We start from the raw sequence: 24893 nt of genomic DNA, 5'->3' as shown, positions 1-24893 counted from the left end.
ATTACTGACCAATCCCAGGGTTATGGAGCTGGGCTGGCCCTTCAAGTCCTTTTGACAAACGTTGTTTTGTATCTGAACAAGGTGGACAGCCCATGGGAGTTGTGCTCTCTGAAGCAGAGTTTGAATGCTTGGCAGTCTAGTTCGAGTAAGGTGTCTAGTACCTCATCTCGCCAGGTGATCTTCAGAACCCTCCTAAGTCAATCCAAATGGAAGCCATTCAGTTTCCTGGCCTGGCACTGGTGACTGTCCATACAACAATGAGGTCAGCACCACGGCTCTGTATACCTCATCAGTCTAATACTTCTTCTCTCCCACACTGAGATAACAGCTGGGTCATACATCAATGAGCCACTTGACTTTGCCTTGGGAGAATTGCAGAATCTCAGAGAAGGAACCCTCAGAGACCATGGACACCAAACCCTGCCTGGTAGGGTGAGAGCAGGAAGGGACACCAAGGTCCACAACTGAACTCTATGATAAGTTGGCTGGAGGATTTGAGTACTCTGAGAGGCTTGGGGAAGGAGGGGTCAGGAGAGGCTTTCCAGAGAAATAGACCTAGAAGGATGGTACCTTGAGGATCGTGGAGTTCACAGTAACAAGCACAGAAGATCCAGGGGCTGGGGAGAGGTCCTGGAGGAAGGAGATGACATTGGGCAATCAGGAAGACAGAACAAGTCAGGAATGCTGGGAGATGGGGAGCCGATGGTGTCGACAATGTCCTTCTTCAAACTTCACATGGTCTGTCACACAACAAGTATTGGTTAAGCACTTACTGTATGCCAGGCTATTCTCTGCTCTCAAGGAGCTCATAGTTCAATGTGGAGACAGACAGCTACAGACGGTTAAATAGGAAGATGCCTCAGTGGGAAAGCAGTGGCATGGAGAGGACTTGGGAAAGGAATCACAGCAGTGTGCTGCAGCAGAGATTGGAATTGGGAGACAAAGGGCCTGGGTTCAAATTTGGACTTTGCCGCTCACGACCAGCCTGACTTTGACCAATCTCTTCTCATTGGGTCTCAATTTCCTCACCTGTAAAATGGGGGCTTGGTCTCAATCTATCATTCTGTGGCCTCTACCTGTTCCAACCCTGAAGTCTGAGTTCTGGGGTTTGAGCAGTGCTCCCCCTGGCTGTTTCTCTCTCTATAGCAGTGCAGGACAATGCAAGCTAGATCCAGACCCTCTTGTCCTCAGTCTATGCTGGTACAAGTGTTCCCTCCACCATCCCTCACGAATGAATCGGCCCCGATTCCATGGTGCAGTTCACCACCCCTCCTCAGCTCCTTGGGCCATTCACAGCTATGCCTTTCCTAGGATATGACCATCTGAAATCCATGACCAGAGGGCACCACCAGCCCCCCTGCCCTGCTACTCTCCAAGGGAGGGGAGGGGGCCTGGCCCACAGCCATCTGTGACAAAGGCTCCCTTGACTTCAGGCTGCTGGTCCACTCACTACCTGGTCATCTAAGGTCCCTTCTCATTGCCCCATGAAACTCTGATTCTAAGTAACAGAGAAGGCACTGAGTGGACCTCGCAGAGCCATACCTAATGGAGCATTCATTCTGCTGATGAAAGACATATCTTCCCCAAAATAAAGCTGGAGAAGGGGAGAGGGTCTAGGGGAAGGGAGGTGGTCAGCTTCCTGCTCTCTGCCTCTGACCTGATCAGGTCACTCTGCATAATGTCCAGGACCCAGCACCCACAGCTGCCTTAGGAGGTAGTGATCTTCCTGTCACTCGAGGTGCTCAGCAGAGCAAGGATGTATGGGTTGGAGGGAGAGCAGTTAGACCAGCCCTTTACATGGTGGTCTCTTGAGAGCAGGGATTGTTTTTAGCTCTTCTTTTACTCACCAGTGCTTAGCACAGCTCCAGGCACACAGGAAGCATTTAATAAGTGTTCATTGCCTGATTGACTAGAGGACTTTCCTGCCCCTAAATTTAAGTCATTTGGCTATTTAACTCATGGAGTCAATGCCTTGGGTGAGAGGGGTAGGGTTCTATGTGACCTAAGGTCAGAAGTGTACCTAGGGTGAGGTGATGGGGGCTTAGCCCAAGGGCAGAGACATCTGAGGGTGCTCAATGGCTCTGTACAGCAGTGCTCCAGGCTTTGACACACAGCTCTGGCATTCTATATTCTATGCTTTAAGTTCTGATGTGAACATTAGGTGCCTCTAGTTTTTAACATGAGGACAGAGATGCTGAAAATACTCACTAGAGTGGGGATGTTTTTAAGATTAAGAAGCACACTGGAGACCTCCCTGTGCCTCCATTTCTTCATCCATTAGATGGGGCTCACAATTCTCAACTTTACGGCTTGGCCCACCAGCCTGAGTAAACATCAGGCACTTGGAGAGTCTGGCTTGATGATGGTGAAATGGCCTCAGTTGATAGATGGGGAGACTTGGTCTGAGAGCACAGTGAGTAGGGTGAATGTATCCCTATTTCCCTCCTTCCCCACCAAAGGCATGAAGCTTTTGGATGCCCAAGCCACCTCAACACCTCATCCTCAGAAGTCCAGACCTCCCCTTCCTTTATCCTTCCTCTCCCTGGACTTCTCCCTTTTGAGTCCCAGAATTCCCCTCAGAGCTGAAAGGATCAGACTGCCCCTGGGGGTGGTTGGCATGCTCCCGTTGGAGGTTCCTGAACAAAAGCTCTGTGGGTCCTTGCCTAGCTTAGAGGTAATACACAAGTAGCCTGACCTGGATGTCTCTAGGACCCAATTATGAGGCTCTGGGGTTGGAGGATCTCCAGGGTCCTAGCAGCTCTGATTTGCTGACATAGATGGACCAATTTCTCCTCCTCTGTGACTGGAGAAGCTTAGACCAGGCAGCCTCTGAGACCCCCTCCATTTCTGACTCTCTGATCCCCTGACTATAGAGCAACCAAGAAGGCTTCCTGGAGGGGGTGGAGCCTGCCCCTAGCTTTGAATGCAAGGAGACTTTGGCCAGGTGGAGGAGAGGGAGGGAGGGAGACTGGCATTCCAGGTGTCGTCGGGGAGCTCATCATGTGCCAAGCTTTGAGCCGTGCCAAGCCCTCACCTCCCAGGCCCTCCACGCCCCAAGCGCCTTAGGTCTTGGTATGCATTGGAGGCTGGACACTGATCCCCCTGAGACAAAGCTCAGGCAGCCTCTGGGAACCTCCCGTGGGGGGAGAGGTTCCCTTCTGTTTTGTAACGTGCCTGAGCTCCCAGCCTTGGGAGGTGACCAAGAAAACGGCCGTAAACAACCAGCCAAGAGGGAGGGATGTGGGGAGTGGGGAGGAGCAGGTGGTACATGAAGGGGCAGGAGGTGTTGGGGCATCTCCAGCTCATTGTGCCCTGACCCCTCTGGCAGGGAGTGGGGCTCCCTCCTATAGGCTCTTCCCCTTCTTTTCCTGAGGACTACCACCTTTGCTGGTGGGCAGGTGAGATGTGGGGAGGGTGAACTGACCAGGCCCCCCTCCAGGCACCTGAGGCTGTTTGCACTTGGTGTGTCCTTCCCCCACCTTTGTCCCTTAGGTTCACACAGGCTTTCAAGGTAGATTCCCTGGCTCTCAAGTCTATAGTGAATATTTATCAAACCTGGGAGTCTGGCCAATTCTGTCTTGGTGCTTCCTCTCCCCTCTGGAAGCTCACCTCCATTGAAACTACCAACAGCTGACATTTTAAAAAGTCCTTAAAGCTCATTTCTTTGGAACCGCATCCCACCCCAGTGAGACAGGGTGCTTGTGTTCAACTTACAAGTGAGGAAACTGGGTCTCCAAAGAGAAGTGGGTGGTTCATAATGGACCAGGGGCAGAACTGGCCATCAAACTCGGACCAAGCTTAGATTTGGATGACTGGGAGCTAGGAGGATCCTAGAGGCATTGAGTCGAACCCCTGCATTTCACTGAGGAGGTAACTGAGCTCCCAAATCAGTCGGTTCCATTGCTGGACAGCTCCGCTTGTTATGTTAACTTTCCTTACTTCGAGCTAAAAGTTACCTCTCTGCAGCTTGCCCGTAAACTGCCAGTTCTGTCCCCTGGAGCTAAACAGAACAGGGCTAATCCTTCCCCAACCTGACCTTCCTTCAAATACCCCAAGATAGCTCTTCCAAAGCCCTCTCTTCTTCATAGTGAAAATCCCTCGTTCTTCAAACCAGTCATATTCCACCAGCCCTGACCAATCCTTCAGAGATCCATTGAGCAAAAGGCAGGGTGAGGATTATCCATGGGTCCTTAGCCACCCTGCCGTCCAGACTCTGCATGGTGGGTATCCGAGCATCACTTTAGAAGGCCATTCCATGTTGGCCACAATGACTCTCAAGTCCATCAATCAAAGCAGCAGGGAACTGAGTTCTGGGCTAGGTGAGCAGACCATCACCAGTGAAATTCTGTGCCCTTGAGGCATCCAAGTACCTATCACTTGCATCCATCTCAAGTTTTTATCTGGGGGCTTTATTATATCCAGGCTTTCATCTGATCCTCACAATCACAACTGTCCTGGAAGGGAGGTTGGCCAGAAGGGATTATCTCTCCAGAGGAATGTCTTGCCCAGAGTAATAAAGCTAAACAGTAGCTGAGCTGGGACTTGAATCCAGGTCTTTTGACTTCTAGCCTAGGGTTCTTTCCATGACACCTGGATAAAAAAGGGTAGAGGCAGAGCTGAGTGAGTATATGAGCATTTCCTGCACCTGGGGATTAATGCTGACATTGACTTTCAAGGGACTGGATGAGGGCAGAGCAGGCATTCCCATGGAGCAGCCTGTGGGGGTGGTAGGGGTAGATGCTGCCAGGTCATCAAGGGGGTGGGGCCATGGAAGGATGGAAAGTTTTCTGTATCAATTTCCCATTCTTCCATGGCCACTGCCTTGTGGTTCTGAATGATGACTGATAGAGTCTGGTTTGAAAAGTTTCCATGAGAAATTTCAGGGTGGAGTCACCCACACACCCATACCCACTCCCATGATTGGAGTGGAGGCTTCCTGCTGAGCCCCTTTCAGGAGTCCCCAGGGCATCCCTGGGTTTCTGGGGATAGAAGTTAGAAACCTTTTTGGCAACCAATCAACAAGCACTCAGACAACTCAGACCTGACCCTTCCCCAATCAATCAGTTAATCAACCAAAATTTATGACATGATTAATGGTGCAGAATCTGGTGCCAGATTTAGGAGAGTACTGAATTCAAATCCTGCCTTTGACACTGTGTGACTATGGGCAAATCACTGAATCTCAGTTTTCTCATCTGTGAAATGTGAATAAGACTACCCATATTACCCATGTGAAGGTCATGTGACTCAAATGACAATAGAGTCATAGAAATGTCAACTGAGAGCTTTGATATAGACTTTGCCAAGAGAGAAGCATCACCAAAGGTGCAGCTGACCTCCTCAGCCAGCATTGTCACCCTTTTGTATCCTCTGCACCTAAGACCTCAAGGCAGCTCCCAACACAGGCCAGTGCATGAAACTATCCCAAGAGAGAGACAAGCTGCAGGGAAAGCCAAACACAGATTCACCTGGAAAGAGAACAGGGAGCTGGGCCGCCCAGAGCCACCTAACAAGAAGCCTCTCCTACTGTTGTTGCTATGAGGAGCTTTATAGCCACGGCACCAAGCCAGTCGATGTGATGCTATCTGGGTATTGAAGGGGGAGTCCAAGAGAGGCAGGGGAGACTTCTCTGTGGCCCAGTGGAGGCTCAAGCTCTGCCTGCTCTGATCATCTGCCTACAGAGAGCCTCAAAGCACCAGAAATAGTGGGGCCATTACTCGGGCTGTTGGCAGCGAGTGCTGTCTTCCTGCCCCCGCAGCTCCATGGTGTTTCCTCCCTGACTGTGGCAGAAGGAAGATGACAGCATCCCTGCTTTGGAGTTCTGTGGCTCTTCTCCAGTGTTGACCAATCCCCCCCTCCAAACTGAGGGGTTAAAATGGAAGGGGCAGCCTCAGGGCAATTGGCTTCCCTCTGCTGGAGGATTTCAAACCAGAGCTGGGTGGCTGCTGGTCAAGGCGATTTTTGTCCAGGTCTGGGCTGGACAATATGCCCCTGGAGGTCCCATCCAGCTCAGAGTCTATAGTTGCTAGCCAAGGTGCCTGCGACTGTGATTCTGCAACATCAGGCAGAATGTCTAAAGGGTAGTGAGGAAAGAAGAGTGACCCCGAACTGGGTCTTGGAGCAAAGGAGGGATTTTACCCGATAAACAGGAAGGAGAGATTTCCAGTGGGTGAATATACCTCTTCTAAAGCCGTGATCACATCCTACTTTGTCATAATTGTTTGTATATATTGAAGGATGTCAGCACAGAGAAAGGCAGATGTAAGAGAAATATTAGAACAGAGAATGGCAGAGGAACTTAGAACAGGGAATGTCAGAGCTGGGAGGGGCTTCACAACAGGGAATGGCAGAGCTGGGAGGGCTTCACAACAGGGGATGGCAGAGCTGGGTGATATTTCTCCATTCTCTCAGGTGTGGGCCTAGCACTTTGTGGGAGTTGAGCTCCATGGAGGCTGGGGCTGGGTCTCCATCTTCCTGGGTTCCCCAGTGCCCGGCTCTGAGCTCTGAGTCTAATGATTTGCTAAGCTGACGTGGTAGGAGATGAGGGGTGAGGGCAGCAGTGAATCATCCTGTTTGACTGAAGCCAGGAACATGTGGAAAGGAATGTGATGATGTGAGGCTGGAAAGCTAGGTCAGATTGAGAAGGGCTTTGAATGCCAGGCACAGGACATGGGCCTTGACCTTCTCATTCCTGGGAAGCTCCTGCTGGATTTGCAGCTTGGGTAGGATGTAGCCAGAGCAGGGGGGATCCAGAGCAAGGAGGGGGAAACCCTTTGTGTCTCTGCTACTGGTTGCTTCTGCCATCTTGGGCAAGGTTTCCTCTTTTCTAGACCGTGGGCTTCTCTCCTGCAGTACAAGGGGGTTGGACAGGCCATCATAGGACCATAATTTTAGAGTGGAAAGGGATCTTAGAGATGGTTGTGTCTGGTCTTGGCACCTTACAGTTGAGGGAATTGAGGTACAGAGGTGCTGTGACATGCTCATGGTCACACAGCTCTTCATTGTCCGAGGTAGGATTTGAACTCGGGTGTTCTCACCTCCAAGTCCAAAGTCCCAGTTAGCTTTTCTTCCTTTAGAGCCTGACCTCAATGGTGTCTCCTTCAAGGAGCCTTCCAGGAGGTCATACTGGCCATGTCTAGGGGTCAGAATCCTGCCAGGGGCCCTCTCCTCTCTTCCTCACTCACTGTGCAGCACTGTGCATTAGCGTCATCTGGGCTTGGACCATCTCCTTTCTGGGCAGTGCTCTGGACACAGTAGGCTCTGAGAACTGGATGAGGTCTTGGTGATTCTGTGAGAAACAGGGAAGTGTTTTCTTCCCCCAGCAGGTGTGGGAAAGCAAGAGGTTTGGGAAATTCCAAGTGAGCAGAGGTCGGGCTACAGAGGCACGGATGGCTCTTCTCTGGGCCTCCTTTCCCTTCAGAAGGTGGCTCAAGAGTGTTGGACCAGGTTTGGCCAACTCTGCTGCTTTTCTCCTTCAGGCCACTCCCTCCTGGATTCATTTTCCAAGGAGCTACAATTACAATGGATTAAGTCCCCTCCTCACCTTCCTGGCACAGATGTTCACTGGCAACAATAACGTGGGGGCCAGCAACTGCCCTGATAGAGATTCTAGGGACATTGCCAGCCCGATAAGATGGGGGGAGGGCAGGCATCGAGTGTCCACCCAGACCTGGAATGCCTTGGCTTTCACCTATTCCTGGTGATACAGAAGAAACAGGTCTGCCTCCTTATGGGAATCACCCAAATCTCTTGCTTTCCCATGCATCACAGAAAAACTACTTTAGGGGTGGCTAGGTGGCACAGTGAACAAAGCACCAGCCCTGGAGTCAAGAGGACCTGAGTTCAAATCCAGCCTTGGACACAACACAAAAAACTAGCTGTGTGACCCTGGGCAAGTCATTTAACCCCAATTGCCCTACCTTCCCCCTCAAAAAAAAAACCCATTTTTTTTGTTTCTCACGGAATGCTGAAGGTCCCTCCCAGCTGGGATGTTCCATGCTCTAAGGCCCCTCCCTGCTCTTCCATTGGATAATCTGTATTCTAAACATCCTTCCAACTCTGGCAGCCAATGACTCTAGGTCGGTCAATTGTCTTATTGAATACACATAATCTCCCTTCCTCCCCCACTCCTATCTTCCCCTCACAGGGGTCGCCAGAGCTCCTAGATGTGGGAGGACTCTGTCAATCTTACTTTGTTTACCCAATGGTTCTTCATGCATGATAGGTCTAGGCTTAGCAAATCTTGTTTGGTCTGAGGTGGAATTTGTATGAGGCAAAGGGATTTGTCCCAAAGTGGAGGGCGCGAGGGTGGGGGCCTGCACTAGTGTTCACTGCTGCCCCTCAGTCTTGTCTTTGGCTCCTCCAATGGCACGTGAAGGAATGTGCTTGGTCACCATCCCAGGGGCCAATCATTGAGTGTTTTCCTCCTTCCCCACTTTACCCCAGCTCTGCTGACTCTCCTCTGGGGAATGCCCTTTCCTGAGTACTTGCCCCCAAAGTCACCTGCTCTCTGTCCTGATGCCATCCCCACCTCCCTCCCGATTTCGCTCTGGGTGTAATTAGGGCTAAAAACTGGCCCTGGTTATAGCCATAATTACATAACTATACATGTGGCCATGGTTCCATAGCTCAGCATTGTTCCTTGGGCAGCAGACTCTCGAATGGATGGCAGGTCCTTACCCCTCTCTTCTCTCTCCCTCCCTTAGAGCTCTGTCATCTGTGGTGGCTTTGGGAGCCAATATCATCTGCAACAAGATCCCTGGCCTGGCCCCCCGACAACGAGCCATCTGTCAGAGCCGCCCCGACGCCATCATCGTGATTGGAGAAGGGGCACAGATGGGGATCAATGAATGCCAATACCAATTCCGCTATGGCCGATGGAACTGTTCTGCACTCGGCGAGAAGACTGTCTTCGGGCAAGAGCTTCGAGTGGGTAAGGGATGCCTTTGAAAGCCGGCTGAGTCAAATGGAGAGGGATGGGGTGGGAGGCCTTTTGCCTTTTACTGGCCTTGCATGGATGGACTATAGAGGAGAAGCTGCCATCCTGCCTTCTGACTTCTGTTGAAATACTATCCTGAGAATCCCATTCTCTAATTTGTCCAACTAACAGCCACCAGCCATACCACTGCATAATTCTGTGACCATCCCACTGCCTTATTTCTCAAACAAAACCATATACAAACCACCCAGATTCCTACTTTGGCTGCTTGAATAATGCACTAACCATCTCACCTCCTGATTCTGTAATTAAAACTAGTGCAGAAACCATCCTACTTATAGAACTGAAATAATACACAAAGCTTCACACTTCCTTCTTTATTTAGCTAAAAAGATGCCCCAGAGCACCCACTCCCACATTTCTCCAAATAAAATAAAATATCAACCATCCCACACCTTTTTGGAGCTGAAATCCCTCCCACCATCCCACTTCCTATGGCTAGCTGGAACTCCATTCGCTTCATCATCTGTTAAAGATCTGTCTCCATTCCTTTTTTCTCCAATTGAGATGAGACCTAAGCCTGTTCACTTTCTTTGCCATTTCCATCCATTTGAAATGGCCCAGAGACTTCCTGTGGGAGAGCTCCCTCCTCCACCTCTTTGTCCCTTATTCAGTATGGCTATTTCTTTTTTTTTGCCTTTTTTGGAGGACAATTGGGGTTAAGTAACTTGCCCAAGGTCACACGGCGTGTGTGTGTGTGTGTGTGTGTGTGTGTGTGTGTGTGTGTGAGGCTGGATCCGAACTTGGGTCCTCCTGATTCCAGGGCCAGCGCTCTACTCTGCACCACCTCGCTGCCCCCTACTATGGCCATTTCTACATTTCAGTGGCAGGGATGACCCTTCTCTGAAATTTCCTACCTGAGTCTCTACATTCTGGCCGGAGTGTCCATTGTGCAAAAGGCAGCAGCCTGAATTAATGTGAGCTTTGTCCGGCAATGAAGAGCCATTGGAGGTCGCTGGCCAGAAGAATGGCATGTTGTGGTGGGGGTTGGGGGGAGGGCCCAGCTCAGGTACAATTTGGACAATGTGCTCTTTGGATATCCTGGGATTTCGCAGCTGCCAAACATCCATCATCAGAGACTCTGGTTCCTCATTGGGTGCTCAGAGATGGGTGATGCCTTTACACTAATTACTGGAGTGTGTGTGGGGGGGGGGGGGGCACGTGTGTGCTCCAGTGCTCACTCGCTCGCTCGCCCACACTGGGGTGGGGATGGAGGGCACTCTGGGTTGCAAAAGGCTCAGATGTGGAAGGTGAGTGACATGCACTAAGGTTGGAAGGGAAGGGTTTTAGTTGTCAAACAAAGGAGTAGTCATGGATTCTAGAGGTAATAGTGAGCAATGGCAGTTTTCTGAGTTAGGTAGGGGCATGGTCATAGCAGGTCAGGGGTCCCCTGTCAGTTGCAGTCCAGACACATGCATAGACCTGCACATCGCCCCAACCCCCCAACTCTAACCCTAATCTCACTTGGGTGGGTGTGTAGAGGCTGGATTGGAGAGGGAGGCAGGAGAGACCGGAGGCAGGGAGGCCAGTTAGGACATGATTGCTCTAGTCCTGAACTGTGAGACATAATGAGGCATGACCCCAAGACCTTCTGGCTCCCCTCTTATTCACTCTTCCTCTCCTTTCTCTGATTGCCTCATCCTACGCTGGACACGCTGTGCCTTGGAGCGCGAGTACCGTCTCTGTCTCTCTCATTTGGCCCGCAATTATTAATGCCTTGCTTCTTAGCCCATCCCTTACGGTGTTAGGGAGATCCAGAAGGCCTGGGTTTGGGGCCCAGCTCTACCACTATTAGCTGTGTGATCTCTCTGGGCCTCAGTTTCCCCATTGGTAAAATGAGGGGGTTGAATCAGCTCCACAAAGTCCCTGCCAGCTTTCAGGTTCTGAGTCAGAGGAGAAGGAGAAGAGCTAGGCTTGGGAGCTTGGGATGTGGGCGGCCTGATCGATGTAAAGGCTGTGGGTGGGGTAAACTTTCCATGCCCTGTGGGTTTGGGAAAACCCTGTGCCAGGCTGCTTGGGGCACTTCTGTGGAGAGGTGGAGAAGCCAGCGGGTGACGTGGGCTGCTCAGCTCCGCTCTGCTCCTCTCCTCATGTGGGGCCCAAGGACGGCCTCGATCCCAGTGCTGGCTGAGAGTCCCAGCTCCTGAGGCCTCTTCCCCACCCACCTTGGCCACCCACTGTCTCTGGTTTCCTGTCTGGACTGTGGCTGATGGGGGATCCCCGATTCACTGAAGGCTGATTGCCACATCAGGGACCACCTGGAAACTCTGGCCAGACATTAGATACGAGGTAAGGTCTAACCCAGCCGGGAGCCTGGGGTTCTAACCCCTGCTGTGACACTGGCTAGCTGTGTGACCTTAACCAAGTGTCCCAACCTCCTCCTCCTTTCCCCAAAGCGGAAGCTGGATCAAATGAACCTTCCAGTTTCTTCTGAGTTGCCCAATTCTGTGAATTTATCAAAGCCCACTAGACCAGGTCCCAGAGGCCAAGGCAGGCACTGAGGGGCTTCATAGCACACGATCCAAGGGAGACCTACAGCAGAGGCAACATGAGTCCTTGAGTCCATTGTTACCAGATGGGGAAACTGAGCTTGGAGTAGGGAAGGGCACAGAGACAACAAGGGACCGAATACCCAGACAGATCTTGGCTGCTGATTCCGAGTCCACAGTGTTTCTCCCTTGCCATGTGACCATGCTCACCTATCCCTTCTTTTCTTTCAGGCAGACTTCCCAATTCTTGTACCAGCAGCCAAGGACAGTAGGACACGGCTCACTGGAGCCAAGGGTCCTGTGGTCTCTCTCTGCTGCCAGGGAGATGCCATGGCCCAAATGGGGACAGAGGGTGATGGAGCTTCAGATATAGGGATGGGCTGGGGAGCTGGGCTGCAGACCTAGAGATCCCTCGCTTAGATGGCCAAGGTAGGCTCTGACACTGGGCTGTAAGGGATCAGGTCTTTCACAACAGTCCCTTCTGTGAGGCCCAGTCTGATTAATGATTGCTGAGTCTCTGGCCTGCTGAGGAGAGCAGCAGAATGGCAATTGGGGGACCTAGGACCTAGTCCCCAGCCTGCCTTGGCTTGCCAGTGGGGTAACATTAGGCAAAGCCTGCCCTCCTCTGGGCCTCAGTCTCCTCTTCTGTAAAATGAGAGGGTTGAAGGAAGGGGGCTTCAGACTGCCAGAATGGCAGGATGGTGATCATATCAATGGCCTCTGTCCTGGCCAGTTCCTTGGAGTACCAGACTCAGATCTGGGCATCCCATTCTAGGAAGGGCATTAACAAGCTAGACAGGGCACCTACAGGGGGCCAGTAGGGGACCAGAGTACCAGGGAGGGCTCAAGTGCTGCATCTGGCTAAGCTGCCTGGTGGCTACAGCCCTGCCTCGACGTCCAGGCTGCTTCCAGAACATCCTGGCTGGGGGACCCTGAGCAAACCTCCCAAGAGCTCTCTGGGCTGGAAGCCCCAGGAAGGTGCTGGCATGGATTGGCAGAATGTCAGACTTCCCCACGTCAGCCAGTCCCAGGGCCAGGTCTCCAAACTGGTGCTGCTCATGGTGACCTGGAGAAGATCAGCTTTGGCTTGGCAAGAGGAGCAAGGAGGGGGAATGGGCACAACGTCCACACATTGGAAGGATTGACAGGCAGAAGAAAGATTGGCCTTGCTTTGCTTGGCCACAGGCACAAGGTCAGGAGCAAAGGGGGCAAAGGCCAGGGATTCAATGTTGGAGAAAATGCCTGCCTTCCCAGAGCTATCCCAGAGTGGAAGCAGTGAGCTCCCCATCCCTGGAGGTCTTGCAGGGAGGCTGGGATGTGCTCTAGCTGAGGCCGCTGGACTGGAGGCTACTGGTGCCCCTTCCAGCCCTGAGCTTCTAGGATTCCATGACTCAGCCTCTGCTCAGGGGAGCATGGGCTCAGGCTGTGAGTTAGGGCAAGGCTCAGGCTTGGGACCAAAGGAATCCAACCAGAGGGCTGCTAGGGTCTGAGGCACTCCAGGTTACAGCTGATGAAAGCTAGACAGAGAGGGCAGTGACTCATCCAGTGTAACACAGGCTTGAATTATTCCAGCCACGATTCAGGTCTGAAGCTTCCTAAGTGCTGTCCTTCAGTAACCATACTGCTTGTGACCAGTGTGACCATACTACTTGGACCCAGTGCCCAGCTATGTTCCCACAGCTGAGCCGGGGCTCTAGCCTCCTAATGGGGGACTCCCAGCCTTCTTAGAGGCTGACTTGGGAAGCTTGGTGACTGCTAATAGTGGATGACCTGCTAAGGGTGCCTGGCAGAACCCAGCCTGGCTGGAGCTGCCATAGGAGGGGGAGGGCTCTGCAGGCAGCCAGCCTCTTGCCTCTCCCCAGTCCTGAAGGGAGGGGGCCATGCTGACTTCCCTGACCCTCTCCCATGAGGGGCCCTGCTGACTTCCCTGCCTCTCCCATGGTGGTCTCTGCCCTTTCCCCCATGGAGGGACCCTGCCAGTTTCCCTGCCCCTCCCCCATGGGGGGGCCCTGAGTTGGGCCCATCATGCGACCGCTGCAAACATGACTGGGCATAGGAGATCCTAATCCTGCCAGCTCACGTGGCTGGGCTGGGCAGGGCTGGTCAGGTTCTGCCCCCACTGAGTCTGCTGTCCTGTGCCAGGGACTGACTGCCCGATTGGGACCAGCAACCATTTGCATTTCAAGTGACTCTCTTCCTCTCCCTTTGTGTTTTCTTGACCCAACCTTTATGGTAGTTGCTATGCAGAAATCAGGAGGCAACTTAGATGCCAGGGAATTCTTAATGAGAAACTCTGAACGTTGGGGCTGGGAGGCCCCTTCAACATGATCGGGCACATTGCACTTAGGTAAACTGAGACTCCGAGCTGCCCATGAACACAGAGGTAGCAGGTGGTCAGTCAGGCAGTCAAAAAACTCCAACAACAACCTGAAAGGGAGTCAGGGTCAGAATTAGCAGGGTCAGAAATTAGGTGACTTGCCCAAGGACACATAGTCCAGAAGTCCTCTTTGGATGTCCAGATGAGAGGCAGTTTGGGGCAAGCTCCTGGATTCCCTGCCCCTTCTCCCCAGAAGGTCCTGGAGCTAGGGAGGTCTCCAGGGCACACAAAAGAGAAGGCTGCCCCCTGGGAGCCTTCACAGAGCCTACACAATAGGGCTGTTCAGAAGCACCGCACAGCCTTCCAAAGTCAGAGCATCAGAGGGCTGGGCATCAGAAGGGAGCCCTGAAGACCCCTTGTCTGAGCTCTTTGGAGAAGAGGAAATGAGACCTAGAGAGCCTTGGACAGGGTTACCTAGCAAGCAAGTCGGGGGCAGGGCCAGAGATATTCTGGTCCTGCTTAATCTGAAGGCTGGCTCTCACTTCTGGGCTCTCACTGGGCCTTCCCAGTGGGTGCCATTCTGGGCTGCCCTGAACAGCCTTTCCCCTAGTAGTAACTGCTTCATAAACACTGAGGCATCCCTGTCAAGTCTGGAGCTGCCTGCAGCCCCCGGGCAGCCCAGAGCGCGTGCGGATGCCCTGCCCATTCTGGTTTGGCATGGCAGCATTCAGGCCCCACCCCCCAGCTGATGCCCCGGGCAGCCTTTGAGCAGCCCTGGGCCCCCTGCAAGCAGCCCTGGGGCCCCGGGACACCTGTGTGTGCTCAGTCACAGGGTCAGGAGAGGGAGGAAGCTGGGGAGCAGGGAGGTGGAGGCTGCTGCCTCCCTCCCTCCTGCTCTGTCTGATACCTGAAATTCCACCTTTGGGGTCTTGCAGTTTCGGGTGTGTCTCCTCATACGGGGTCTGACGCTCTGAGACCAGGTAGCAAATTATAAACCTGAATCTGGCCCTAGCAACTCGGGAGAGGGACGGAGTGAGGGCTTCGAGGGACTCTTCCCAAGCTGCCTCTCTTGGCTCTGCCATCTCCTATTCTAAGTCTCTCCCCTTTCCACCCCAGCTCTGACACTCGGATTTGGGTCTGGCCAGGGTCAAGGGTTATGTTTCAGCCCCCTTTTAAGTGTGGTCAGAGACAGGGAAGCTTGAGGTGGGGAAGGGCCTCACACATGGTCCCAGGGTAACTCCAGACAAGTTTGGAGGGGCTCTGGCTGAACTCATGCCCAGCCCCCTGCATTCTGGGCCCCTGCTTTGGTCACTGCTGCCATACCCCGCTCCCCACCCCATACAGAGCTGGCGTCCTCCAACCTAGCATTCAGAGCTTAGCCAGGAATGCGCTCTCAGCAGGTGAACCTGAGAGGTTAAAAGGTTGGGCATTGCTCTCTGGCCATAAACTGGGCGGCTTTAAGCAGTTCTTAAGTCTGGAGCTCTCGAGGAATCTTCCTGGAAAGCCAGGGTCTGGTTCTTTCTAAGCCCCTCCCCCCAGGTCTCTGGCACTTGGATTGTGTTTCCTAGAAACCCCTCCACCCAGAGCCCCCAGACTCAGAGAATTCAGTGGAGGGAGCTCCCAGGCAGGGCCCCAGGCCCAGCACTGTGTCTCCCTGTCCAGGAGGCTCAGGTTAGGAGTGGAGAAAGAGCAGAGAAGCAAAGCTGAGGCTCCCACCCATGGCCTGGGCCCCAAAATCTGGGTCACTTTCCTTTCCCCACTCTCCCTCTGGGGCCCTGTTCCTCCTCTGGGCCTCACTTTTTCCACCTGTAAAATGGAAATTCTAATTCCTGCCCTTCCTCCCACCCAGGACAAGTCCTCATTCAGTGACTTTCTTTGGGTCTGTAAAGAACAAAGTACTTGGAGGTCTCAGGAGGGGCCCCCAAAGGCCGGGGAGGGCTAGAGTTGGGATCAGCTCTTCTCATAAGGAGGTGGATATGTGTAGGGACGAGGCCCAATCTTCCTGAGCACCTGGCACATGAATGATTGGATCTAAGCCGGAGCTTCCAAGCTGGAGAACCCAGCTGGGTGACCTTGGGCCATTGCCATCCTCTCTCTGAGCCTCAGTTTCCTAGTCTTTAAAATGAGTTTGTGGCACTCCTAGACCCCTCCAATTCCCCGCTTCTAAGGCGTGGGACAGATCAGGTGACCCCCAGGGAGAGATGGCAGGCATTCTGAGGAAGAAGCCAGATGGGGAGGTCTGCAGTGGTTTTACTGTCCCTAGTCCTAGCCCCAAGGTGTGAGGGTACTGGAGGGCTCCCAGAGAATCCCAGGCTGAGAGAACTCAGCCATGCATGGGCCCAGGATGGAAGACTGGTATAGCTCAGGGGCTGCTGCCCCCTTCTCTCCTTTCTCCTGAATCCTGAGAGCTTAGCACAGCCCCCAGCAACACAGTAGGTGCTTGATGTTAGCTGAGTGATTACATGCTTACAGCTCCCACTTCTCTAGCTCTTAGAGGTTTCTAAAGCACATTCTCTGTAATAGCCCTAGTAGGTAAAGCATGTAGGTATGGCTGTTCCCATTTCATGGAGGAGGAAACTGAGGAGGAAAAGGTCAAAGAAAGCACAGAGCTGGTAAATGGCAGATCAAGGACTGACATGTGGGTGGCTGGGGCTCCTTCCCCTTCAATGCGGCTGCCCTCCCCCCAGTATTCTAGAGCACGTGACTAAGTCACCTCTTGAGGGAAGAAGCTGGAGGCAGGGAGGCTGATTGGGAGACTGAGGCAGTAATTCTGACGAAGGGAGGAGTGCTTGGGGGGAGGGGCTGCTGCCTATTGTGGGAAAGGGCCAGAGAGGAGACCCTGCCCATTTTACTGTCTTCTGGTCTCCACAGCTCAGCTGGGACTCAGTGGGAGCCCAGAAAAGGCACGGTCAGGAGGAAGCCCTGATGCTTGTGGCTGAGGAAGTCCTTCTTTGGGAGAGTCTCCTTGATTGGGGGAGGAGGCTCAGAGTGGACTTGGGCTGTCTGGAGATGAGGCTCAGCATGGTTGGTAAGAGGAAAGCCAGCCTGGATGGAGCCGGGAGCCCTGGCTCTAAGACCCAGCTCTTCTCTTGGTTTGGGGGCACCGAAGGCCTTCCTAGATCTTGAATTCTCCATTCGAAGGCCCCTCTAATGTCCAGAATCCCCTGTTCTGAGGACCTTCCTGGCTCTGACATCCCCTGTTTTAAGGTTCCTCCCACCTCTGACCTTCCCTTTTCTGAGACCTCTCCCAGCTCTGGCATCCCCTGTTCTCAGGCCCCTTCCAGTTCTGCCATCCCTTGTTCTCAGATCCCTCCTAGCTCTGCCTTCCCCTGTTCTCAGGCTCCTCCCAACTCTGACCTCTTCTGTTCTAAGGCCCCTCCCAGTCCTGACATTCTGTGGCTCCAGGATCCCCAGGGACCCCACTGCTGTTGTGCTTTGAATGCACCCAACTAATTAAAAACAAATAACTGGGGGCTGGCTGGAGGCCTGGCATGTTTGAACATGGTGTGACTTTTTAGGATCCCATATTCATAATCACATAATAGGAGGGCTTATGACAGAGACACTGACTCAAACTTCATCAGGGCAGCTGGCCCAGAGGCCTCCTCTCTGGTCCCTGTAGGAACTTGTGCCCCATCTCCATGACACCAGGAGGCTATAAAAAGGCTGCAGGGCAGGCAGGGACAGGGCCTGGGCCAAGCAGCCTGTCCTGGAAGCCAAGCCCCTCTGAGCCAAGGCCAGGGCTCTCAGCCTCCTGTGCCTCAGTTTCCCTGGCTGTCAGATGTAGGACTCAGCCAACTCCAGTCTCCTCTTCTGTGGGTGCTCTCCTCAGCCCACCTGGGCCAGGGTCTGCAGGGCGCTCAGCTGCCGTTCTGGGAGCCTCTGCCCATTCTCCAAGTTTTCTGGCCCAAGCTATATAAATAGCTATTGCTATTGTTAATATTATTATTGGATTAATATCCAGGTCTTCCTAACTCCGTGCCCGATGCCGTTCCATCATTTAGCTGCTTTGGTGCAGTCAAAGGAGGGCTGGAGGGGAAGCTGCTGTAAAGTTAAAGACACAGCCTAGCAATTAGTGGTGGTTGAAGCAGCAGCAGCAGCAGCAGCTGAGGATTACAAAGTATCTTCCCCCCCCCCCCCGCCTGCCAGTCTGGGAGCCATAAGGGCAGGCAGCTGTCTGACCTGTTTCATTTTCACTGAAACTCGTCTGCCCACCTGTCTCTTCCCAGTCCCTAACTTACAGAGACCTCCCTTAGCGCTCTCTGTCTCTCTATGTGTATATATTTCCCTCTATCTATCTATCTATCCCTCTATCTGTCTATCTATCTTGTGTCTGTCCATCTGTCTATTCGTCCATCCATCCATCCATGCATCCATTTGTCTGTCTGTCTATCTAGCATCTATCTGTCTGTCCATTTGTCTATCTTCTATCTCCATGCATCTGGCTTTGTCTTGTCACCCACCTTTCTGTTGCCTTCTCTCTCCCTGATTCTCTCTCCCTGATTCTCTCTCCGTCTCCCCTTCAGCCCATACACCTTTCTGTGTCTCTCTCCCCACCCTCCCCATCCTACGGATCACTTCCAGACCTTCAGGACAAGACTCACCGCTTTCTCTATGTTGGTCTCCCCAGAATGGAGCACAGGGCCCTGAACACATAGGGGATTGGAAAATAAGTAATTTTGGAATGGATTTGGAGATCCCAGAAGGACTGGAGGCTCCGAGTTCAGTAAGGCAGTCAGGCACATAGAGGAACCCAGGAATCTAAGGGGGTCAGCACCCAGGGGGTCAAGGTTCAGGCCTGACCCAGCATTAGACATGTGGGGAGGAAGGGGGCTAGATGTTCCCTTGGGCAGAGCAAGTCTTGTCTCCTTCACAAGCTCAGACTAATTAGCTAACACCAAGTCTTTGTTCATATCCCTGTGCCACACCCCTGGGGAACAGCGCCTGGAATGAATGTGCTCCCTTCTTCTCCTCCTCCAGGGCTGGTAGAAGCCTTCAAGGCCAAGCCCATGTGCCCTCCCTGGGTATCTGCTCTGATTGAGAATGGAAGGAGCTGAGAGAGGGAGGGAGGCAGGGAGAGAGGGAAGGAAGGAGGGAGGGAAGGAAGGAAGGAAGGGAAGGAGGGAGGAAAGAAGGAAGAAAGGGAAGAGAAGGGAAGAAGGAAAAAAGAGAGGGAGGAAGGAAGATAAAGAGGGAGGAAGGAAGGAAGAAAGAGAAGAGAAGGGAAGAAGTTTCCTCGTCTGTATAATGGGCCTTTGAGGTCCTTTACAGCCCTAAAGTGATGTTCTTGGGCTCCTAAGCTGGTTAGATGGCCTCCCAGGCCCCCAGATCCTGGCTCTTAGGGATAAATGCCCGAGGCCTTTCCCTCAACTCTTCAGCTTCCATTGGAGGCCTGGCTTTGTCTTGGCAAAGGGGTGGGCAAATCCCAGGCCCCTTTGACCCATTGACTGCAGGGCCCAGTACTGTGGGAGAGCAGAGAAGGCTGGACCTGACCCGCAGGCCTTAGGGATAGCCAAGAGTGAGTTCAGTCATCTGTGGCCTCAGGGACCAGACTGGGGGTGCTTAGGAGAAAAGAGGGACCAGTGGGGAAAAGGGCAGAGAGGCCTGGGCTCTTCACAACCTGTCCAGCACTTCTATACCTCCTTGCTCTCCCCTCCACTTCCCTCTCCTTTCCTCTCTCCTTTGCTTCCTATCTGCTTGACCTCTGCCCTTCCTTTATTCTCTGTGCCTTCACCCCCCCTTCCCAGAGGTCAGGAAATGAGGGCCATGGAGGTGGACTTTGCGACTGGAGGGGGCTCAGGGCCTGGGCCCCTCCCATACCTTTCCTTCTTCTTCCTCAGAGTCCAGAAGGACAGACAGGTAGCCAGATGGGTGTGGCCTCGCTCAGGCAGAGGACCCCAGCCTGGGCACCATTTCCACAGGCAGCTGAATTCTGCTCACATTAAGCCTGCAGCCCAGTGCCTGGAGAGAGGACATTGGAATGAGGGGAAAGAACGCCATCCACCCAAACCTGCCTGACAAGAAGGGGCGGCTTTGGGTTCAGAGGACTGGAGTAGAGACGGTGCACACTGAGCTCACAGGGTCCAAGTTTCTCATTCCACAGCCAAGGAAACTGAGGCCCAGAAAAGGGAGGGGCCTTGGCCAGTGTGTCCAGGGGGTAAGAGATGAGACCATGAGGGACCCTCAGGAAGCCTCTAGAGAGAGAAATGCCACATTTCAGCTGAAAGTCAGTGAGAATAAACACAGCATTGTTCTCAAGTTCACAGACCCTAGGTTAAGAGGCCTTCTCTGGAGAATTCCCATTGATCTCCGCCTGCCCCCAAGCCTAATGAGTCAAGTGACCTTAGGTCAGTCACTCTGGGCTTGGACCTCAGGTGTCCTTATACTCGGGATAGATCATATAGATTCCCCTTGACCCATCCCTGGGACCTCACATATGGTCTAGTCTAATCACTTCTGTTGACAGAAGAGGAAACTGAGGCCTCCCAGGGAAGAGACTGATTTCCTCCAAATCAAACAGCTACTAGGTAGGACAGCCAGGATTTGAACCCAGGTCCTGTGGTGGGACATCCTGGGCTCTTTCCCCTGATTCTTCTGAGGAATCAATGAGAACCCAGGTGTGAGAGTGCTTTGTAAGGAGGTTGTGAGAATGGTTGGGATTGGGGTGAGCCAAAGGCCCTGAAGGGATGGAATCCAGGAGGGAGAACTTGCTGGACTGGTAGTTTGGGACCCAAATTCAAATCCTGGCTTTGCCACTTACAGTCTGGGTGACCTGGTGTAATGTAATGCCAAAAGAAGGCAACTTCCCAGGTTCAAAATACCAGCATAGGTGCTCTCTATTTTATTTAGTGACAAACCAAGAACAGAGAAGATCAAAACATGACATCATTCAAAATACAGCATTTACTAAGTGTGATTAAACAATCTCCAAGTACTACCCCACCCCAGGATCTTCCAATCATTCAATCAATTACAAAGTCTCTGTTCTAAATACTTCTCCACCCCTAGGCTATACCTTAATTAAGTCCACCACAAAGCCCCTCTTCTCAAATGGAGATTAGTTTCCAAACATAAGTAAAATACATTCATTTGCTCAACCATAGAACACAAAAAGGTCAAAAGTTCCCCACCCCTGGATCACAATTGAATCTACTCCAGAGTTACATCAAGTTTAAACACAGCACTTAATACCCAAATGGAGGTCTTTTCTTCATCTTGACACTAGGCAAGTTCTCAGCAATCTTAGTTCCTGGGGAGACAAGGCTTAGCAAGGCCATAAGATACATTGCCAGTCCCTTCATGAATTTATCCCCTGTCTGTAGAACAGCCCTAGAACCCTTGAACACATTAGCAAAGCCCTCTCCCAGGATTTCTGTAAACATACAACAAGAAAATCCTTCTTCAGGGCTTCTGAACCAACAGAAAGGCTCCCAGACCCCTGCAACAACAGCACTGTCCTTCACCAGTGGACAGTATTCATTCTGTCTGCCGGACAGTCTCCAGACCCCTGCAACAACAGTACTGTCCCTCACCAGTGGACAGTATTCACTCTCTGTCTGCAGGACAGTCTCAGGCCTTCTTAACCAAATGCCAGGTTCCAGGACTTCTTCAACAGGACAGTCTTTCACCAGTGGACAAATCTGGCAAAATAACATCAAAACAGACAGACAAAGTACCAGCAAAACAGCCATGTCTCCTCAGTCCTTGGCAGCTCAGGGGGCAGGTCTCAAAAGTCCAGGGCAATTCAAAGCGGCCACCAGCAATCTCTTAGTCTCTCTCTCTCCACGAGGTGCTGCTTCCAAAAAGAACTTCCGCCTCTCTCTTGTCTCTCCAAATCTACATCACCAGCTCCTCCCACTTCAGGACTTTCTTTTCACATCAACAAGCCCATCCCACAGGTGGGATTAACAAACTCTGGGTTTTAATACAATCAATTTGAAAACCAAGCCAATACAGGGGAATCTTTAATTGCCATTACTATCACACCTGACCTGTTCCCTCATCTGGAAAGCTCAGGGGTTAGTCTATATGACTTCTCAGGTCCCTCCCAGCTTTCCATCTGGGATTAGATGATCCATGAATCATGATTCTGGAAAGTCTGAAGGTCAGTCAAGGGGCAAAACCTTCAAACCTTGCCTGGGGTGGAGAAGACCTAATTCCCAAAGGGGAAGAGTTAGGGGAGGCTCAGGATCTAAGGATGAAAGGGCCCTTAGAGCATAGAATATCAGAGCTGGGTCTGAGAACAGGGGATGGCAGAGGTGGGAGGGGTCTTAGAACAGGGGATGGCATAAATGGGATGGGTCTTAGAACAGGGGATGGCAAAGGTGGGAGGGATCTCAGAACAGGGAGTGTCAGGACTGGAAAGGGCCTGAGAACAGGGGATGGCAGAGGTGGGAGAGGTCTGAGAACAGGGGATGGCAGAGCTGAGAAGGGCCTGAGAACAGGGAATGGCAGAGATGGGAGAGGCTGGACAGACCAATCCAACATCTTCATTCAGAAAGAAGAAAGAGTGAGGCTCACAGAGGTCCTGTGGGTCTGAGGTGGAAATCAGACCACAGACCAGGGCTGTATGGGCACCACGCTTCTCTACCACCTTGATTTTATGGATTGTTTCTGCCAGGATGAGTTATTTTCTCCCAGGAATAACTTCCAGCTCTGTGGCCTTGGTGGTCCCACATCAATTAAATTCAAGGAAGCTTAATTTGGCTAATCTTCCCCTGGGGTGGCTGTGGCCTGATTTAGAAGCTGGTACACCATCCATCCAAGCTCTCTCTCTCTCTGCCTGGCTGGGTCTCTTTCTCTTCCCCTCTGTCTCCATCACATTACATACGTGCATTCGTGTGTGTGTGTGTGTGTGTGTGTGTGTGTGCGCGCCTGATTTAGAAGCAGGTACACCATCCATCCAAGCTCTCTCTGTCTCTGCCTGGCTGGGTCTCTTTCTCTTCCCCTCTGTCTCCACATTACATACGTGCATTCGTGTGTGTGTGCGCGTCTGTGTGTGTGCATCTGTGGTTGTTCCTGAGCCAGGGAAAGGCTAGTTTGCTGGTTGGGTTCCTGTGACCCTTGACCTCCACACCCAATCCTAACTGCTGTTACTGGTCATGTGAGCTGGAGCCCCAGATCCCTTCCATTTCTCAGGCCTCCAATCCCGGACTCCACAAAGGCAGGAACCAAGTTCTAGTTCAGCTGGATGTTCCTTGGGTCCTCGCCCATTGAGCTGACCCACAATGGCTACTTCAGATTATATGTTGAATGTGCTAATCTGTATGGTGCCCAGGGCACAGACACATGTGCCAAGCATAGGGGGCGGACAAAGAAAGGTAAATGTCCCTGTCTTGAAGACACCATCCAAGGGGGAGACAGCGTGCAGACAGACACACAAAGAAAGCTCTCTCCAGGACATTAACAGAGCACTGGCCTGAGCACAATTTGGCTCTGACCTCCTGCCCAATCTACCCACTCCAGGCTCCCCCCCAAACTCCAGGCTTTCTGCTACCTATCTCACCTCCATGCATTAGCTTATGTGCACCTTCAGTACCTGGGAGAGCACCATCGCCCCCCTCTCCCCACCAATGGCTCCTTCTTCAAAGCCCCAGCAGAAGCTGTGTGCTGTATGGATTGTCTTCGGAGGCCCCTGGCTCCAAGGGCTTTCTCCCTCCCTCATCTCCCCTGCACCTCTGTGGGTGGGCGTGTCTACTCAGACCAGCCCCTCTCTGCCCTGTTGGGCCAGACTGAGCCACCGCTATTATTCTAACTGCATGTACTGAGTTCCAAACTCAGCCTGGCAAACCCCATCCAACCCCTACACTCAATGCCAGGGTCAGCCTAGGGATTAAAAGACAAACCCTAGCTGTCCCTGTCCACAAAATCTTCCCTCAGTGGTGGGGCCTGGTCTAGTATTGGGAGAAGAGGGAGGCATCAGTCTTTGTCAGGTGGCATTGAATGGAAGGTATGTTGGCTGAACCCACCAGGAGCCTGTCTAGGGCAGGATTTCCACTGGGTCTTTCCCAGCCCCCTTTCAGTTCCTCAAGGGGGTCCTAGTGAACAGCTGTGAGAGGACCTTGAGTGTCTGGACCTAGTGAACAGCCGTGAGAGGACCCTGAGTGTCCACAAAGCTTCCCTGAAAATCTCCTCCCTCCCCCACCCCACCCTTTTCTTCAGCAAGGAAGGTCCAACATGTCAGAGTGCAGGGATAGAGCTTTGGGCTTTATTTGCCTGTTTCCTCATCTGGGATGATAAGGGTACCACCTCCCAGGGTTGCTGTGAGAATCTAATGGGTATGTTTGGAAAGGGCCAAACCCAGCGCCTGGCTTTTAAGGTATGGGAGAAGTGATTTTTTAAATGTTGATTTATTGATTGACTGGCCAGTCTCTGCCCTCAGGGAGCTCGGTCTAGCCCGGCAAATAGTCATGCATAAACCAGCTGTAGACAGGCCCTCCCAGGAAGGGGAGGGGGAAAGGTTCACTCAAGATGGGAGGACTGGCCCGGGGAGCCAGGCCAGGAGGTGAGGAGGGAGAGCCTGGGAGGGCAGGGTGTTGCCTGATCTGTGTGCAGAGAACGGTTGAGTCACGGAATTCTAGGCTGTTCCAGGAGTGAGCTCAGGATACTGGCCCATCCCGGGAGGATCCTCGGAAGGGCCAGTGGGTGTCCTTTACCACTTCAGGAGCCTGGGTCCCAGGGCAGGCAGGGATGTGTTCTAGGCCTCTCCAAAGCTGAACGGGAAGGTTGGGAGCTGGCACACGTCCGAGACCCCGACGGCCAGTGGCCGGGCCTCATCCTTCTCTGCCCCTTCCTTGCAGGGAGCCGGGAAGCTGCCTTCACTTACGCCATCACAGCCGCTGGTGTGGCCCACGCGGTCACTGCTGCCTGCAGCCAGGGCAACCTGAGCAACTGCGGCTGCGACAGGGAAAAGCAGGGCTATTACAACCAAGAGGAGGGCTGGAAGTGGGGCGGCTGCTCGGCCGACGTGCGCTATGGCATCGACTTCTCCAGGCGCTTTGTCGATGCCCGTGAGATTAAGAAGAATGCCAGACGGCTGATGAACTTGCATAACAACGAAGCTGGAAGAAAGGTGACTTTGGGGGGGGTA

General features: G+C 52.7%; 1 protein-coding gene across 1 annotated transcript; it reads left to right on the top strand.

The window, feature by feature from the left end:
* Nucleotides 1-8579: 8579 nt before the first annotated feature.
* Nucleotides 8580-24875, top strand: WNT7B (Wnt family member 7B; the record flags this gene model as incomplete). The annotated part of the gene is made up of 2 exons (XM_069099306.1): nt 8580-8932; nt 24604-24875. Coding segments are annotated over exons 1-2 (597 nt in total), but the record flags the coding sequence as incomplete, so codon positions are not given.
* Between the last annotated feature and the right edge of the window lie 18 nt (nt 24876-24893).

The sequence above is a fragment of the Petaurus breviceps genome, unplaced genomic scaffold, assembly GCF_028583685.1.
Source record: "Petaurus breviceps papuanus isolate PSGF00001 unplaced genomic scaffold, PetGlider_PUasm1.0 370, whole genome shotgun sequence".
NCBI lineage: Eukaryota > Metazoa > Chordata > Mammalia > Diprotodontia > Petauridae > Petaurus > Petaurus breviceps.
Note: the sequence above shows the minus strand (reverse complement) of the source record. Positions and strands in the feature narration are given on the sequence as shown.